Here is an 18432-nt window from a genome sequence, read left to right as displayed (position 1 = left end):
TTTACTATTTTTATGTAAAAAAAAAAAAATTGGAGTCTCCTTGGCACTGCACGCGCCCCCACGCGCCGCCAGTGAGAGTGGGCGTGGACGTGCGTCACTGTTCATCATCTTCCTCACCCATTTTCTGCAGAAACGGGTCACGACGACCCGGTTCGTCGACCCAGTTCGTTCTCCCTCAATAATCAACGAAACTCGACGTTCTTTATACCGTTTTGATCGTCGTTCGATTTTATGAATGTTTCCGGTATTAATTTTCGAAATCGGTGATCGAATCGCATGTAAAATGTGGCCGAAATTGAGCAAGCAAAAATATAAAGTTCTTTAGTTATGATTATTACATCTGTAAAATCATCTGATGGCTGTGAATGACTTATGCACCATACATAAGAAAAGGCTTATGCATATTAACTATTGCCGATAACTATCATACCATGGAGCTCTATTAGACTTGTATCCACCTTCAATATGTTTAGTTCAGTTGGATCATCTAGGTCACTCTGAGTCCCACCTTCAACATACCTAACTCAAATTTTATTTTTATTCCTATAAAAAATTTAACAAAATTTATTTTTAATCCTATAAAAAGTAGTGGTTGGACTTGGCGCGAATTGGATGAATGTAGATTCGTTCCATTCATTAATGTTGATGCTGCGGTACTAAATTCCAAATTTACACACTTTCATGCTCACTCACTCACTTCACCGTATGTATTTTTTTTCTTCTCTCCCACATTTGAAGCCAACAACACATTGTGTTGAAAGTTTTCTCTTTTCCTCTAAATAAACACGATTTCGATGAATCACTTACTTCTTCTTCTTGATACCATACTTGTCCTTGTCCTTGTCCTTGCTCTGTTTTATTTGATTAAAACACTTCACTCTATTTTCTATGTCCCATACAAAATACAGCGACACTTCCGTAACCAAGGTATATCCGGCCCTACCTACCGTCCGATCTTTGGAAACTCATCGGAGATCAAACGGTTCCACGCAGAAACTAAATCAGACCGGAACCAATTCGACCACGACATTTTAAAACGGGTGGCTCCATTTTACCACATATGGTCTTACATGTATGGGAAAACTTTCCTTTACTGGTTCGGGTCAACTCCCCAGTTGGCTATATCTGACCCGAAAATGATCAAGGAAGTGTTGGTTACAAAGAGTAGAGAGTATGTGAGGGTTCCCTATAATCCACAATCCAAGTTGCTTTTTGGACAAGGACTTCCTGGATTGCAGGGTGATCAATGGAATTTTCATAGAAGGATAATCAACTTGGCATTCAACACTGAGATTCTTAAGGTGAGATGAGATTGTCATTTATCCATAAATCCTAACTCAACTGGCAGAAATGCCAAAATCGCTAGTGTCGGATGTCATGACTGGGGTTCAAACCCCAGTACCTCCACTTTGTGTGTGTCAGTTTTAATTAAATAAATCAACTAACTCATTCCAATACCAGTGCATTAATTAAAAAGACATACTATTTCTCATGCTATTAAAGGGTTAATATTATATAACATAGTGATTGAAGGGTTGGTTTTGAAATAAAACATAAATTTTAGAATTATTAATAAGAAAAATTAGTTTTCTTTATCTGTGTAATTTTTTCAAAGTGTTCACCAAGCAAAAACCAGTATGCTATAAATTAAAGTAGAAAACAAAGTACTAACGTGAATTGTTTTTTAAAAAAAAAAATACTAGCAAGATTAAAAAGAAATGATACTGCAGAATAAAGAAGAAAAAAATACAACAGACAAGCCACCATTTATCTGAAAATCTCAATGATGAATAATGTTACATATTACACCATAAGAAACTGAAATTTATTCCACCAAAAACAAACAATAATACCTCATGTAAAAGGTTAAAAATTAGAAAAATTTGTTTATAGTTGAAAGAAAGATCGCCTCGCCACTTAAGCTTGCTATTATAATACTATTGTTCTGACTCATGTAAAAGGTTTCAAACCAGTAACATTTGTTTATAGTTGAAATAAAAATCACTACTTAAGCTTACTATTATTGATTGGAACTCAACTTTGCCTCTGATCTTTGGGAAGGACAAGCTACACACTGGGTGCAAGCAGTGGAAGGAGATAACTTGTGAGAGAGATTAATCCGTAATGTCTGTTGCTTCTCCTCATTTCCAGGAACATGGAGAAGAGCATCCATGATTAAAATGTCCCAATCACGAGGAAGGAAAAAGGAAGACCAAGTGTCATCTGTTTCAGAGAAGCCATACCAAAAATTAATACTGTCAAACTGACCTCACCCCAGTGTCCTCAACTGTCCGAACAATAGATCTTATGATGTTAAGAATAATCAACATGCAAAAATATAATAAGTCAAAGTAAGCAACCAGATTCATATAGCAAGCATATCATGGTAGTAAAGATTGGTTAATTACAGACAGATGTAGTTAACCGAGAGTTTGGAAACACATTAGCATACAAATTATTAAAATAAATATTCAAATTGCTAACCTCCATTGCGGACTGCCTTCAGCTGTAAGACACCTGAGCCTCGGGGTCCAGAAACGGGAAATGAGCAAGACACAGATTGCCTCTTGTGAGCCACTGCAAGAGATGCATTGTACCATGGACCTTTAACAATTGGTTCTCCAATAGCATCTATTATTGCCTGGTTCTTGCTTGCATCCTCCATGGCCTTGCTGCAAGTTTCACAGGTAATGATTTTAGTAGCTGCCATGGGGAACAAATTTTCAATTTTGAAATATAAAGAGCAGTATTTGAGAAGGTCCTTTTAATAAATATTGGTAGTAGGATTTCAGAAAAGTTTTCGTCTTCATGATGCTTACTATCAAATATCTGCTAAGAAAACGAGGAAAGCGGATAAAAAAATAACAGTATTCAATTGGAGGGATGAGGGCAAAGAATTTGAAAATGGTGATACGCCAAGGCCACCTAGGGGTTATTATAATGGTAATGCTGGAAGTTTGTATAAAATGACAAGAACAAATGTCTCAAGGCCCCTTTAGTACGAGAAAATATTTCTTACTTTTAATGTTTTGTACAGGAAATTGTGCCTGAGGAACATTACAATTTCTTATACTAATCTTTGAAAACAGGGAACAAAGTCAAAGCCAAGTGATCTCTTGTAATCATTAGGAAAAACTAGAAAATGAAAACAAAATTTAGAATTATTTTTAGTCTTCCACTGCTACTTTTCTATGGTGTGAAAATTAAAAAGCTATAAAGTAATGTTGAAACGAAAGATACTACAAACTTCGATGCTGAGCTTACCTATCAAATTTATTGCGCTCTAAATATAACCATCATTACTATTAGTTGTTCTAATGTATAGAAGGAGAAAAGAGAATGTTCAACTTTCAGTTTTAACCAAAGACGGTAGTTATAGGATAGGAAATACCATAAACTATGTACATTAAATTGTAAGGTCTGTTTAGTGCTTCTTATTCTAAAGTCTAAACCACAGTATGTCAAAAGCTAAAACACAATTTTTAAGAGTTTCTCATGTATGCCAAATGCATTCCTATGAAATTAAAGTGCGAATAACACATAAAACTTGATATTTACCTGCTACAACCATGATAGATAGAAAGGTCGTCAAGAGCACTCAGAGCAACACCACCAGTAATAGTAATCAAAACAAACGACACTGCCTTACGACCAAAATATTTACTCTGTTGTTCATCCACATTCTTCACAGCACTGCAATGATTTAAAATTGGTAGTTACGATCAAGGACCATTTATACTATGATTTCAACTTCAACAAAGTAACGGTAAAGAGTACTTTATGTTTTTATTTCTGAAAATTTTCGGCTGAACTTGAAGAATAAGTATTATCTCCTTTGTTTTAGGACTCAATTTACTATCTTCTCGATCGATGACTATACCCTGAGTAATGCAAATGGTAAACTTTCTTAACTTGAATCACAGAATCTGATCATTCTATTGAGCTCTGAAGCTCGACATATTGAAGTTAAGAAATCTAAGCACAATTTGGATATATAATGATTGCTGAGAATGGAATGAAATACAAAGAAGTGATATACAATAGAATTAAAGTAAATTATCTTATCATTGGTCAGGTTATAGCTTCCATGAATTTAATAACTCTTTGGCATGGGTATAGCAGTGAACTGGTGCGCAGTGGCCAGAGACTTCCATAGTATTGCATTTTTCACTAGCAGCAGTCACAGCCACTATCACAGAAAACCATGGTCACCATTCTTCACATGGGGGGAAAATTCATATTTACCATTTTTGTGAGTTGTCCCATGTTCTATTGGTTTTTTCCTCATCTGCCCTTCTAGAAGTAATATTAGGTTTATGTTCCAGGTCAATGAACACAAACTGTAACCTCTTTCATTTCTGCCAACGGACCCAATGCCCACCGCTTGTCCAGCCAACTTTGGTGATTTCTTACAAACTCACCTCCTTCAAATTTTATGAACGTGTCTGGTCTCTGTTGTTTGATATCTAATTCTCTGCACATTATTAAACTCAGCCCTTGTTGTTTGGGGTCAGCCACTGCACTGCAATCCGGGATTCATAACTACGGTTGTTCGATTTTTGTAATGTTTCAAAAGGTTACATAACATCAGTGTTGTCAATCACAAATCGCATAAATAGTGGTTTGATCAAATTCTGCGTATAGCCGCTATTTGACAACATTTTGTACTAAATTGTGTATTGCAGATTAATAGTGAGTTGTTCAAATTCCTCTACACTATAGCGCTATCAGCTATGGCGCCTCTATATAACAAAACTGTAGAAGACATTGTTTACCTATTTTAAATTGATAATTGTGTTAAACATCAAATTTATATAATTTATATCTTTCTCAAATTTCACCTGTTCTCATTAACTGTCCGTTTATCAAAATGGTTAACTTTAAAGTTCTCTTTCCAACTACCATATAAACCGCCCATACCTCTCTCCGGATTTTCCATTTCTATGTGTATTGAAGAACCCTTTGACCCTTTTTCTTCATTCATTCTATTGCATAGAACAGTCTCTCCTCCTCAATCAATCCCTTTTCCCTTTCCATTATTTGTGTTGAGAATTAAGTTTAGTGAAATTCCCCTAGCTAAGATGATTCACAAAATAGCTCAGAGGGCTTGGTTAAACTTGTTATTTGTTAACGCGGTATAGAAAATTAACGATGAAATGAAATAAAGGTTATAGTTTTTAAAAATTTGTAACAAACAGATGCAATATTTTGAAAAGTGATTATTTTTGTAAAAAAAAAAGTGATTTTTTCTTTAAAAAAACTAAAACAAACTGCCTCTTAATCTCACACCCCAACTTGAGAGAAGAAAAACACATCATTCCAATCTATTCAATCCTATTTGAACCAATAAAAATAATAATAATAATAATAATAATAATAATAACTAATCATATTTCAATATATTCAACTCTATTCAATCCTAACATTTTGCAACCTTGAAGAACTGAAAAAAATAATGAAAAAATCACAAAACAACGAAGAAAAAAAGTTAACTTACCCAGAAATCTGAGGTTTAGGGGAGAGTTTAAGGAAGGAGCTTAATCTCTTAGCCAACATGATGAATCAACGAATTTGTTATTCCTACACGCCGCCACTTGGATTCCGTGAATCACCGAAATTCGAACTAAGAAGAAATTGCGATGTTCTGTTCTGTTCTGTTTGAGAAAATAAAAATTGGAGGGAAACGAAGTAGAATTATGAAAACCCTAAGTTACCGAGAAAGAGGTAGTGTAAGCTGCTATAAATAATTAATTAATTAATTCGATTTTGTATGAAACCGCGTTTTGGTGGCTAAAACAACAAAGCTTGTATTGTATCTGTTTTCGAGACGAATGAGAAAAGTGATTGTGGTTGAGGAAGGAGATACGTATGTACGGCGACCCTCTCTAAAATTCAGAGCCAAAGGGGTCTGGTAAGTAAGTGACCTAGTAATTCTTAATTTTGTTATGAGATAAATAAATTCTAGTCTCTTTGGAATCCTCGCGCTATATGCGTAGGAGTCGTGTTCGAACCCCGAACACTCCACTTATTCATCTTTAGTGGAATTTTTAGTAACTAGCCTACTCAACAAAAAATAGTCTACGAAAAAACTAAGAAAAAATATTATTTTTATTAAATATTAAATTTGGATTTTCTCGAACTACCGGTGCAAGCTAAATATTTGGTATGCGAGATGGGTATTCTTAATATTGTACGAATTATTATTTGTCCAAAAAAAAGCTTTTTTATCTGTAATTTTGGTCATGCGAGATGGGTATTCTTAATTTTGGTGAACTCATGGGATGTAAAATATGAGAAAACGCAGTTCGCTATTCAAGTAATGAAGTGGCGAACTGTGTTTTTCGAAATTTTGCACCCTTCAACACTCGCTAGTTATCTTGTGAGATGGGTATTTTTTAAATTTTACGGGATGCTTGAGAAAGTCGGGGGCGTGAAAAGAAGTAGTCTTCCCCTAATACTATATCTAAATGGGCCTGTTTTGCCCAAATATGAGCAGCCTTATTTTTTGATCTATTGGCATAACAAAAAAATTACACTTTGAAAGCAACCTTTGCTTTTACGCAGAAACCCCAAGTTGTTCATGTTGAAAAAGGTGTTGCTGCATGTAGAGGTTAGCATCACTATTAATTTTGAATATGTTTCTAATTCCTTTGTTACTTCTTCTACTTGAGCACCTATTACATTCTGCATTCATATCATTAGCTTTGTTGATCCAAATATGTTAACTGATCAGGAACACAACACAACCATGTTTTGTTACCCCAAGCGATTCAATGTTGTCAAGTGGTAATGTTTTCCTTATTCTATCTTCTGTTGTTGTTGTTTTTTCCAACACTGTAAAGTGTAAATGAGATTCTGTAAAATTGAGTTTCTGATGTATGTTTTTGATGAATACACACGCATATATACATTGCTGAGAAGCTAATCACTCCCTATAATTATGCTAACATTATAATTCTCCTAATATTATGCTAAGAATATTCCTAAGTAAAGTCCATGCTGTACAAATTTAATGCCATTGGTGCCACCTGATATTCAGTGATATAGTTTGGGGATATTATAGGAAGTTAATTGCCTGATATCTTTTCACCCCCCCTCAAGTTGAATGCCCAACTTGCTTAGTACAGTCTGGAACTGCTTTGTACCGAGGGCTTTAGTGAATGGATCGGCTAGTTGTGTGTGAGTAGATACATAAGATGGGAGTATGTTGTTCTTGAGAATTTCATCTCGAATGAAATCACAGTCTATTTCAATATGCTTTGTCCTTTCATGGAAAACAAGATTGTTGCTATGTGTAACGCTGCTTGACTATCACAATAGATGTGCATGTGCATTGGTTGAGAATGTGAAATACCGAGACTAAATAATATATCCTTTAGCCATTTTAATTCACAAGTGATGGCAGCCATCGAGCGATATTCCGCTTCAGCAGAAGACTTTGAAACAGTGTGTTGTTTCTTGTTGTCCAAGATATTGGTGAGTTACCTAGTTTAATAAACCAACCTGTAAGAGACTTTCTAGTTAGAGGACAACTTGCCCAATCTGAGTCACACCAACCATGCAAGCGCAGATCATTGTTTCTGCTCAACACAATACCTTGGCCAGGATTCCCTTTCAAGTAACAAACCACACGCACAGCAGCATGCCAATGTTCTTCTTTTGGTTGTTGCATGAACTGAGACAAGGTATGAACACAAGGTAGTTCTGGTCTATATGAAGAGGAGCCAATGTTCTTCTTTTGGTTGTTGCATGAACTGAGACAAGGTAGTTCTGGTCTTCCCAAGTCCTTCGTATGAAAACATCTATGAAGGTAAAGCTTGAATTGGTGAATAGCTGTAGAATCATTTCCTGAGACAATAAGATCATCCACATAAACTAATACCACAAGCTGCACATTATCTTTTTGCATGGAAAATAGGGAGTAATCAGAGTAAGATTGGTGAAGCCCGTATTGTTTTAGAGCAGTGGAAAGCTTGGAAAACCAACACCTAGGAGCATGTCGCAAGCCATAAAGTGACTTGTGAAGTTTGCACACTAGCCCATTTTCTTGTTTCATGAGCCCGGGTGGAAGTTTCATGTACACATCTTCTTCCAAGTCACCATGGAGAAAGGCATTGTGAACATCCATTTGATGAAGTCCCCAATTCTTGTCAGCAGCTACAGCTAGAACCGTACACACAGTGAACATTTTTGCCACAGGGGCAAAAGTTTCCGTGTAATCTATGCCTTCCACTTGATGATTGCCGAAAATGACCAGCCTTGCTTTGAATCATTCAATGGTGCCATCTGAGTTGTATTTGATTTTATAGACCCATTTGCAACTGAGAGCTTTCTTTCCCGGAGGCAAGCTTGCAATTGTCCATGTGCCATTGTTTTGAAGTGCTTCGATCTCAGCTTCCATGGCTTTTCGCCATAGTACATCCCGTACAGCTTCAGCAAAATATGTTCGCTCTTGTTCTGTATTGATTGCTGCAAGAAACTTAAAATGCTTGGTAGAAAATTTATCACAATTTACATAGTGAGCTATTGGATACGCACCTGAGTAATGTGATGGAGCGAGAGAACTGTTGGATGGGCTCAATTATCTCATGGTGTTCGTTACGTAGTCACATAAAGAACATTCTCAAGTTTGAGACCCCCATCAAGGATTGAAGTTCCTTCTTTGGTTGCGATTACTCGTTCTCCATTTGGCAATCATACCGGACATCCTTGTATAGTCCTCTCCTCACTGAGATTTGTCAAATTTCCTGTCATATGGTTAGACGCATCGGTGTCTATAATCCATAGTTCACATGAACTCTTACCCATCATTTTCTCATGTTCATTTGATTTCTGTGGTTTCAGCATTTCAACAAGGGTCTGCCATTGTGCATCAGTGAGACCTGCTAGTTCGTTCTTCTCTGTTTCTACATCAGATGCACTCCCTCGTGTGACTTGAGCTGCATTGGCACGAATCATAGCTCCTTTTCCACGTCCTGCAGCAGGGCCATTTCGCTGCTGACTTTTACCGCTGGTTCTGCCTCCGTTTCGCGGACGTTTGCTCCACCATTCAGGGTATCCGATCAGTTCAAAGCACCCTTTAGCATCATGTCCTGATTTGCTGCAATGAGAGCATATTGATTTATCAATTGGCTCTCCTCGCCCTTTTTTTTTGTGCACTGCTTGGATCGAAAGCCCCACGACCCCTCCTCTTTCCTCCTTTGATCTAGTGATAATTTTCATTCTTTCTTCTTGCACCAGAGTTCCGTATACCCGATTCAACGAGGGTATCGGGTCTGCAGCCAATATGTTAGAGTGCACTGTGTCATAACTTACATCATCCAACCCCATCAAAAATTGATGGACTTTCTCTTCTTCTCTATGTTTTTCAAGTTTAGACGCAATATTGCAATTGCATCCTCCACATGAAGTCGCCAACACCGATAATTTCATAAAATTATCTAATTCAATGTAATTATGTCTATCGTGGTGTTGGTGTCTGGCAATGACACATATCCGACACTGCGACATGTCTAATACGAGGAGCGTTCACGCTTCATAGGGTATCAGTGTAACTGGTGTCACTTTTTAGTATCACAATTCAAATTGAAAACATATACGGTACCTGACACCAGTGGTGGAGCCAGAAAATTTATAAAGTCCGAGCAAAATCTCAAGTTTTGCACTAAACTAGCCCCTAAAAATCTCAGTTTTTCCCTTTACTAACCCCTAAAATACCAATTTTTTTACCAGAGTCTGTGCAAGTTCCCGGGCTGGTCAGGCTGTAGAGCCGCCCATGCCTGACACTTGTCAGTGTCCGATACTGACATATATAGTTTTACTCAATTACTTCCATTATTACTACCGGTGTCAGCATGGTGTTTGATATCTAGTGTCTAAACAGAAGAAATAAAGATTATTAGCTAGAGTAAGGTAAGCTTGAATTATTAGTGCTTAACTATGAAATGTCAAAATTGGTTATGTAGGTAGCAGTAGCACACACAATTGGGCATGTTGCAGCAACAGTGAGCATGTCAAAAGTAGCAGTTTCATTCACTCACATCATCAAGAGTGGAGAACCAGCTTTCAGTGTTCTAGTATCAACATTCTTACTTGGAGAAGCATTTCTAGTGCCAGTTTACCAATAATTGGAGGTTGTGCACTTAGCTGCTGTAACTGAGCTCAACTTCAACATGATTGGTAAGAATCAAATCACAAATAATCCTAAAGAAACATTTTTAGTAATTCAATTTCAATACTCTAAATAGACTAATTAATGTTTCAGGATTTATGGGAGCTATGATATCAAATTTAGCATTTGTATTCAGAAATATATTCTCAAAGAAAGGGATGAATGGAATGAGTGTTAGTGGAATGAACTATTATGCTTGTCTTTCAATGATGTCTCTATTAATTCTCACACCTTTTGCTATTGCTGTAGAGGGTCCTCAAGTTTCGGCTGCTGGCTGGCAAACAGCTGTGTCTCAAATTGGTCCTAATTTTGTATGGTAAGCACACTCCGCAAATTTCTGTGTCAGTTCAGTGATAAGAGTTTGACTTTTGACATTCTAAAATGATATATAGCTCAAATTCCCTCAGAGACGATCATTAGTGCAACACTCAGCAAATTTATGTGTCAGGTCATAAACACCTTGGGATCTGATCATAGTTTGACAATTCATCCCAGAGTGTTTTTAGTTTACCATAGTATGCAACCATGGTCATTCCTTGCTGCCTGCAGTTTGCTAATTCAGATTTCAGTTGTTGGATCCTCTGGCCGTTTACAATTGCAAATCGATCTCGAATATCCCCATAATTCCTTCGCATTTTCCATTTATGACACAGTGGAACACAAAGTTGGCTCAATGGTATTCATTATTCAATATCCATGACACAAGCATGGACTGAACCGTCCACCAGTCCTCTATTTCTGGTGTATCTTTGTCAGGCTGTTTGTGGGTTCTTTCTATGGAGCCCCATTTTCGTCGAGCACATAACAAGGTTCTGATGGCTCGAGACCACTCGTCATAATTCTCTCCCTTCAATTGGACCTATGTGATCACACTTCCAGGGTTGTCGTGTGCGTTCAGGTCGTAAGGGGATGGAGATTTCTTGACTCCATCGTTCTTGATGTCACTAATTTTGGATTCATCTCCATTATGAGATTTTCCTTCGTGCCATAACAAAAAAATTGGACAATATATGATCAGAACCAGTAAGCTCTAGATACCGTGTAAAATTGAGTTTCTGATATATGTTTTTTATGAAGCTAATCACTCCCTATAATTATGCTAACATTATTATTCTCCTAATATTATGCTAAGAATATTCCTAAGAAGTAAAATCCATGCTGTACAAATTTAATTCCATTGGTGCCACCTGATATTCAGTGATATAGTTTGGAGATGATTATAGGAAGTTAATTGCCTGATATCTTTTCAGATTCAATGTTGTTTGTTTTTAATGTTTGTCTGCTCTTTTATCTTACAATGTGTTAGTACTTCATATTTGAAAACTGATTATTTTGTCTACAAATCTTACTTTTCAGTAAGAGGTTGCTGAAAAAGATTGTTGTTGATGCCCAATCACTAATCGAGACAAAGAGAACTGATTTGGATGCTATTCGGGTCGACATTTCTAAGCTGTTTTTTACTCCACAAGAAGATGATGCTCACATTCTAGTTAGTATACCCATCTTTTACTGTTTATGAATTTTAAACCAATGTCTTATTGTTAAGAAGTCCTACATCGGATGTGAGTTAGTCTGGACAAGGGTTTATAAGTAAGACTGTAAGAGGCGATCCTTACCTTACAAGCCAGTTTTGTAGGGTTGAGTTAGGCCCGATACCCAATTCTAAGACTTATGATGAAACGCAATAAGTTCTTAGACATTTCTTATTTAGTACCATTGTTCTTGATACGGTTGTTTATGCTGCAGGTCAAAACCTATATTGATCAGAAGAACTTGAGTCTGGTTCTAGCTAGCATCATAATTTTTTGTGAACTAGTTGCTCGTCGTCTTCGTTTAATCGAATCCCAGTGGTATTATAGATTTTTAATGTAAATAATATGATTGTCTAGCTTATCGTTTCGGTGGATTTGTATGATAACATGTTATTCCAAATTATTCGTCATTCACGTGTAAAAAATATATAAATAGCTGTCCCCGCACTGCGGAATGCTTTAAGGAACAACATTAGAGAGACTAACAATGAGTTGGAAGGAGATAATGACAAATAATACGAGGAAAAACGGTAATAGAGGATACTTAACCCTTCGAGTCAGGACTGGAGTGATGTTTTGTGTGAACAAAGGGAATCTGAGTTTACTGGTGCAAGGTATTGAGAAGATGCCCCAAGAAATATGCTGCAGAAATGGACTAATGGGGGTATAGTTGTTTTGATAGTATAGTTGTAGGGTAGAAAAATTCATTGTTGGGAAGTGAATTTCATTTAATATAACATACTTTGAAATAAACAACTTGCTGCTATTGAGATATAGTTTGGTAAATTTATTCAATATAATTCTGTATTTTCAATTCCATAACTTCCAAGTCCCTTTCTGCACTGACTAGGTGAATTAGGCTGTCCACAAAGAACCCCTCCTCATCTTGTAGGTCCTCCTTGAATATGCATTTTGAAGATACTTCTCCCTTACACAAAGTGGGGTAACCTCCCTTGATTGCGTATTTGATTCCCCTCTTTTAATCCTCGTGCATAACCAACTAACGAACTTTCCCCTAACTGATTAATTAATCCTTAGTTAACTGTTGTTCCTTTTGCAATACAATTTTAATAGAGGGCTTAAGCCCTCTAGGTCCCTAACAATAAGTCTTTCGAGAAGTTGGCCATTACATCTCCTAAGCCTTCCAACCACCCCATTCCTAAGGCCACATCCTCCCATTCAAGAGAAAACACATAGAACTTTTTTGCATTCGCTATACTTTGCATTCCACTAGTCTTAATAGGGTATAGGATACTAGGAAGGAACATGCAGTGAATTGTGCTGAGTTAAGGGGAACAATCAAGGGATTCTTTGCTTGATAATGAAGCTTCTCTTCAAAAATCTTGTATTTTTCTTTAATGTACATTCTTTCTCCTATTTTTCTTGTTAATTTCTCTTATACCAGTTTTACTGCACTGCTGAATTTTCTGCGTAACTGTGTGCTTCTACTTCTGCCTTATACTCTTCTTGTTCTTGCTTTTAGCATTTGTGTCATGTGCAATCTCGTTCACATAATCACATGTTACTGGAGTGATATGATATGAGAGTACATAGAATATGGTCGACATTGCAAAGAAATATGCACATGCTTATGTATTACTGAATTATAAATGTGTGAACATCGATATTGTAAAGTTTGTACTTAAGGCAGACTTGGAATATCGTTCCAACACCTCAGATAAGTCAATATTATGTTCAGCGGAATTTTTACTGTTGTTTTGGTATTAAAGTTTGTATAGTTTTAATTGAATGTTATGATCAAGAGTCCAGCGTAGTCGTAACAAATCTACAAAAAACAAGCCATTATTCTTGAATTTTGTACCTGAAGTCTTAATGTTGTTCAGGGAAATTCCCCCAGACCTGAAGGAAGCTATAGCTACTAGCTAGTTTGTGCTTTGCTGGAGCAAGGTATAGCGAACTTCCAAATTTGGAGAAGCTTCTGTCACAATTTTCTAGAAAATATGGGGAAGAATTCATAGCTAATGTGACCAATGGCAAGGCAAATTGTGGTGTTAATGAGAAGGTTCTGTGAATGTTTTTACGAGCTTGTTTATGCTTTTGTCTTTCGTAGATAAAACATCTTATACAATTTCAATTTCAGATAATAGAGTTGTTGTTAGTGCCAAATCCACCTGTTGAGGAGCGAAACAAATTGCTAAAAGAAATTGCTAATCAATTCCATATAGATTGGGATCCGGAAACGGGGAAGACATGCGAGCTTCAGCTGATGAAATACCACTCAATGTGACATGTAAGTTAAAAGACGGAGAAGACATGACAAATGATGATACTAACAAAACATGTTTTGTGTACGGTTATTGGTTAGTAATTAGTATTAGTATATGATTTCTAATTCGTACTCCGCAGTAAAGAGAAACAAGTATGCAGCATTAGTCCAGAAAGAAATTAACATCACCTACTTTTGTTTTGTGAGGTAGCTTGTCAACTTTTGTGTAGATTTCTTAGGGTCTGTTCAAAGATTGTTGAATATGTCCAACCAATTTAATAGGATGTGAAAGTTTTGTAAGTAGCAAAGAAGGAATCTTTTTTCATTGTCCTTTGTTCTCTTCACTGATGATTACTACTTTGTAGCTTTTTCTTGGTCATAAAAAACTCAACATCAGTGTTTTTGTTTCTTCTAAAATAAAGTTTGAAAATTTGACTTAAAAGACCATAGAAATCACTATTTCTTGCTTCGGTTGAACTTAATTCTATAGCATTAAATTGATTACACTTTAGAAACCCTAACAACATTCAAAATGGTCAAATCATGTTTTGACATTAGCAATTTCCTAATGTCAAGCATTTGTCAAGTTTTTAATAGCATGTTTGGATGTGTTTTGGCCACTACCACTGAAACGTTGTTAGCATTCCAGTAAAGAAATGCAGCAGAGAAATAATTTCACCAAACGTAACAAAATTTATTGATTTTCTTTTTCTTTTACTTGAAAACTAAAAAGGAACTGTGAGAGTGTAATAAAAAAACATTATATTAAAATTGTATGGTTATATATATACTCCCTCCGTCCCAAAATATAAGCAAAAAGTGGTCAACCAAAGTGGATGTATTTGGTTAAAAATTTAGTCCAAATACATTCATTTTGGTTGACCATTTTTTGCTTATATTTTGGGACGGAGGGAGTATATTATTGTGGCATATTAGTAGAACATAGACTTATGTAAAGTCTTCCTCCATTCAACCTAGCTATTATTGTAGCATATAAGATTATAGGTTATTCGATTCTTCTCACTTAAAGTGCGCCAATCTAACTATCCAAAAAAAATTACAAAAATCAACAGAAGTTCGATCTAACAAAATAAACTAGACTTCCACAACATGATAATCATTGTCCGAACCTCGACGGAGAAGGTGTAAACATATAGTTCAAACAAGCATCGAATAGAATTATGCTAAATTGATGGAACTTATGGAAAATATATACACAATAGATCAAAAAGCAAAACCAAATAAATATACTTCAAATATTCAATGAATATTGTTAGGAAATTGCAACTAAATTTCCCTCTAACAAAATTTCTTTAAGTAGTAATAAGGTATCAACTGGTAATCAATTTTGTTGAAAAATAGAATAGTCCATCTACCACATGAATTAATAAGATGTACGACCAATAAAAGATGCTCGTGACAGTTAAGACTTATTAAGACTTAAGAGAAGAGTTGTATTGTATACTTGTACTGAGGATATGCTCTCCATGTGATGATCCTTCCTTGGTTGGTGCAATAGTACATTAGTACATCCATGATCTGTGCTTTATCATCACTTTTTAATATTTAGTTTTTAATGAGAAAGACAGTGACATTTTACACAAGTACTTTTCATATGGACCGTCCCCTTAACCAACCAAAACAACTCATCAAGTTGATATTTTGCTTTGTTCCAACTTGAGCTAAAAATCATATCAAAATTTTGATCTAAAACCTTTCTCCACCACTCATTCAACACATGAATAAACCATTTTTTTATTTATTGGTGACAAAAAATTATATACTATTCATATTCACGCAAGAAGGTTAACATATTCAACCACTTGCTACAATCCTCTCCCTTATATAAGGATCTGGTTTATTTATTTTATTTATAAACTAAAGTTTTTTTCATTTGTTTTCTACTGCTACAAATATCTTTTCTGTCCAACTCTCATCATCTGATCTTGCTCTAAGGCTCATCATTATCAAGGACTCTCCATAATCTTCAAAGGGTATTGCTTTCTTCTCTTTTAAATCTCTCTATCACTCACTACTTTGCCTTAAGTTTTATGTTTCTAACTTCTGGTTTTTTCCTTTATATACTTGTACAGGATCAAGTGAGAACCACATAAAAGTGATCTATCCTCAAACATCATCAATCACTCAGAAAACATGTTGCTAAGAAGCTCATCAACACCAGTTCTTGGTTCTCTCCTCTCTTCAAGTTCCTTCACAGATAGTCCTATTCATCATAATCATAGTCTTCATCCTGAATCATGTCATGCACTTAAGCATTTACCACTCCAACATCATCATCATAGTAACAAGATCTCATGCAGTTCTTCTCCAATCTCACCTTCAATTTCTGATCTTGAAAGGCAAAAGAAAGGGTTGGTTAGAAGAGTACAATCTGAAGGGAACTTGGAAGACTTGGCCTTTGCTACTTGCAACAACAATGAAGATAGATTCAATTATATGGACTCTTCTTCTAAGAGGTATTCAGTGAGACAAAGATGCTTGGCACTTGAGACCATTCCATCTTTCACTCTTTCTAAGCATACAGGTTTGCGGGAAGAAGAGGAAGATGAAGATGAGGAAAGTGATATTGAAGATGAAGGTTATGAGTTCAGTGTGATGAACAGTAGAAGTGGTGTGATGCAGACTGAAGAAGTGAGGGTGAATGATAAAGTTAGCAGGGTGAGTTTTGGTAATAAAGAGATGTATCTTGCAAAAGGGCTTGGTGTTGATGTGAGTGGTGATGGCATAGATGGTGGTTGCAGAGGAGGCAATGGAGGTGGTGATTATAATTCCATGGGATCTGGAGGGAATGATGGAGATAGTAATCATGGGGTGGAAGAATATTACAAGAAAATGGTGCAGCAAAATCCAGGGAACTCATTGTTTCTGAGGAATTATGCTCAGTTTTTGTATCAGGTAACTTATATTTCCTTCTGTTTCAAAGTATAGCTCTCAATTGTTGAAAATCTGACTTTGGAATATAGCTACCTACCATGCAATTTTTACAACTTTTAATATAATAAACTTAACAAATCATATTCATTTTCAACACCAAAACTTGGTTTTATTAGTGGATACTATCTATTGGTGATGATTGGAAAATTGATACTGTTTTTATTTGACAGAGCAAAAAAGACCGCGGAGGAGCTGAGGAGTATTATTCCAGAGCCATACTAGCAGATCCAAATGATGGAGAAGTTCTATCACAGTATGGAAAACTAGTTTGGGAACTACATCATGATGAAGAAAGAGCCACTAGCTATTTTGAAAGAGCAGTACAAGCTTCTCCTGATGACAGGTACAGATACACTATCATCTGCTTCATTCATAACATTCAGTTCAGATCATTGTTGTACTTTTTAGATCAAAGTCATTCTAACAATTGTTTGTGTTTTCACGATGATATCAGCCATGTACAAGCAGCATATGCAAGTTTCCTTTGGGGCACAGAGGAAGATGAAGATGCAAGTTCCAATGACCCAAAATGTTTACCTCAACATTTCCATTTTGGAGCTATGGCTACTACAGGTTCATAGAAGAGAAATAATGTACTGATGAGATAAAAATGTTGAAAACATTTTCTGATGCACATAAGGGCCTCTGAGATGTATTGGAATTCTAGTAGTTGAGAAACAAGCAGGTTTTAGTAACTGAAATCACAAGCTGATTTCTATCGTAGTATCGTCATTCAAATATAAAATTATTTGGAAGTGCTACCAGTTTGTAACCATTTAAGTAGTCAATAAACTGATTTGTAAATTTGTTCTTACCTGTTGGTTTGGAAACAAAGACACCAACTTAAGACGGAAAAACAAGATTAGAAAACAAAAGGGTTCATACAGAGATATATTCCATCATCAGGGTTCTGTTCCATGTAAAAAATTTAACACAGGGATGTACAAGAGGAAGTATTCAAACGCCAATAGCCAAAATTGCACGAGTTACATATCACTAAAGGAACGCCCTATAACGATGTAACAAAAAATGCTCTTAATCTGAAAGGAGGTTTTGAATAACTACTATTTTTTCTCTCTACGGGGTGGAAAAGTCTGTTGACCAACTGTGATTCATAGACATTTATGATCAAAATAATGGGCTCGGCGGGATGGAAATGTCTGTTGACCAACTATTTGATTCATAGATGTGCAAAATCAAAGAAATGGGATCAGCATGAAGACTGTTTTGTATGTCGTATCAAGCACTTAAGTTGATAGAAATCAATGGTAAAACTAAAAATGAAAATACATATACGGCAACATTTTAATCAATTTGAACCAGATAATAACAGATTTCCAAGGTCATTGTTGAAAAGGGAACAGTTGGGGATATTGCAGAAAACTTATCAAAATATATGTGACGTTGAAGGGGGCTACTGATTAAAAGAAAAGGTATTACCCCTAACTTCAAAACCCCTAACCAAGTTAAAACATTGACCTAAAAGATTTCCAGGGACCCGTCAAAATAAGTCTCAACAAAGGCAATGAGACGATCAGCACAACCAC

At 36.0% G+C, this 18432-nt stretch overlaps 3 protein-coding genes across 3 annotated transcripts; 2 read left to right on the top strand and 1 right to left on the bottom strand.

Moving 5' to 3' along the window:
* Nucleotides 1-1732: 1732 nt before the first annotated feature.
* Nucleotides 1733-5926, bottom strand: LOC123889061. The gene is made up of 4 exons (XM_045938240.1): nt 5498-5926; nt 3559-3693; nt 2485-2672; nt 1733-2223 (listed from the first exon to the last, which is right to left on the bottom strand). The coding sequence occupies exons 1-4, from the start codon at nt 5554-5556 to the stop codon at nt 2021-2023; spliced, it is 585 nt and encodes a 194-aa protein (XP_045794196.1). The 5' UTR covers nt 5557-5926; the 3' UTR covers nt 1733-2020.
* Nucleotides 5927-9888: 3962 nt separating this feature from the next.
* Nucleotides 9889-13605, top strand: LOC123889062 (glucose-6-phosphate/phosphate translocator 2, chloroplastic-like). The gene is made up of 5 exons (XM_045938241.1): nt 9889-10179; nt 10265-10487; nt 11528-11660; nt 11918-12021; nt 13548-13605. The coding sequence occupies exons 1-5, from the start codon at nt 10173-10175 to the stop codon at nt 13588-13590; spliced, it is 510 nt and encodes a 169-aa protein (XP_045794197.1). The 5' UTR covers nt 9889-10172; the 3' UTR covers nt 13591-13605.
* A 1905-nt stretch (nt 13606-15510) lies between these two features.
* On the top strand, nt 15511-17699 carry LOC123889058. Its single transcript, XM_045938236.1, has 4 exons — nt 15511-15924; nt 16024-16846; nt 17056-17228; nt 17340-17699. The coding sequence occupies exons 2-4, from the start codon at nt 16085-16087 to the stop codon at nt 17464-17466; spliced, it is 1062 nt and encodes a 353-aa protein (XP_045794192.1). The 5' UTR covers nt 15511-15924; nt 16024-16084; the 3' UTR covers nt 17467-17699.
* The last annotated feature ends 733 nt before the right edge of the window (nt 17700-18432 follow it).

The sequence above is a fragment of the Trifolium pratense genome, linkage group LG6, assembly GCF_020283565.1.
Source record: "Trifolium pratense cultivar HEN17-A07 linkage group LG6, ARS_RC_1.1, whole genome shotgun sequence".
Classification (NCBI taxonomy): Eukaryota; Viridiplantae; Streptophyta; class Magnoliopsida; order Fabales; family Fabaceae; genus Trifolium; species Trifolium pratense.
The sequence above is the reverse complement of the archived record's forward strand: the minus strand, read 5'-3'. Positions and strand labels throughout refer to the sequence as shown.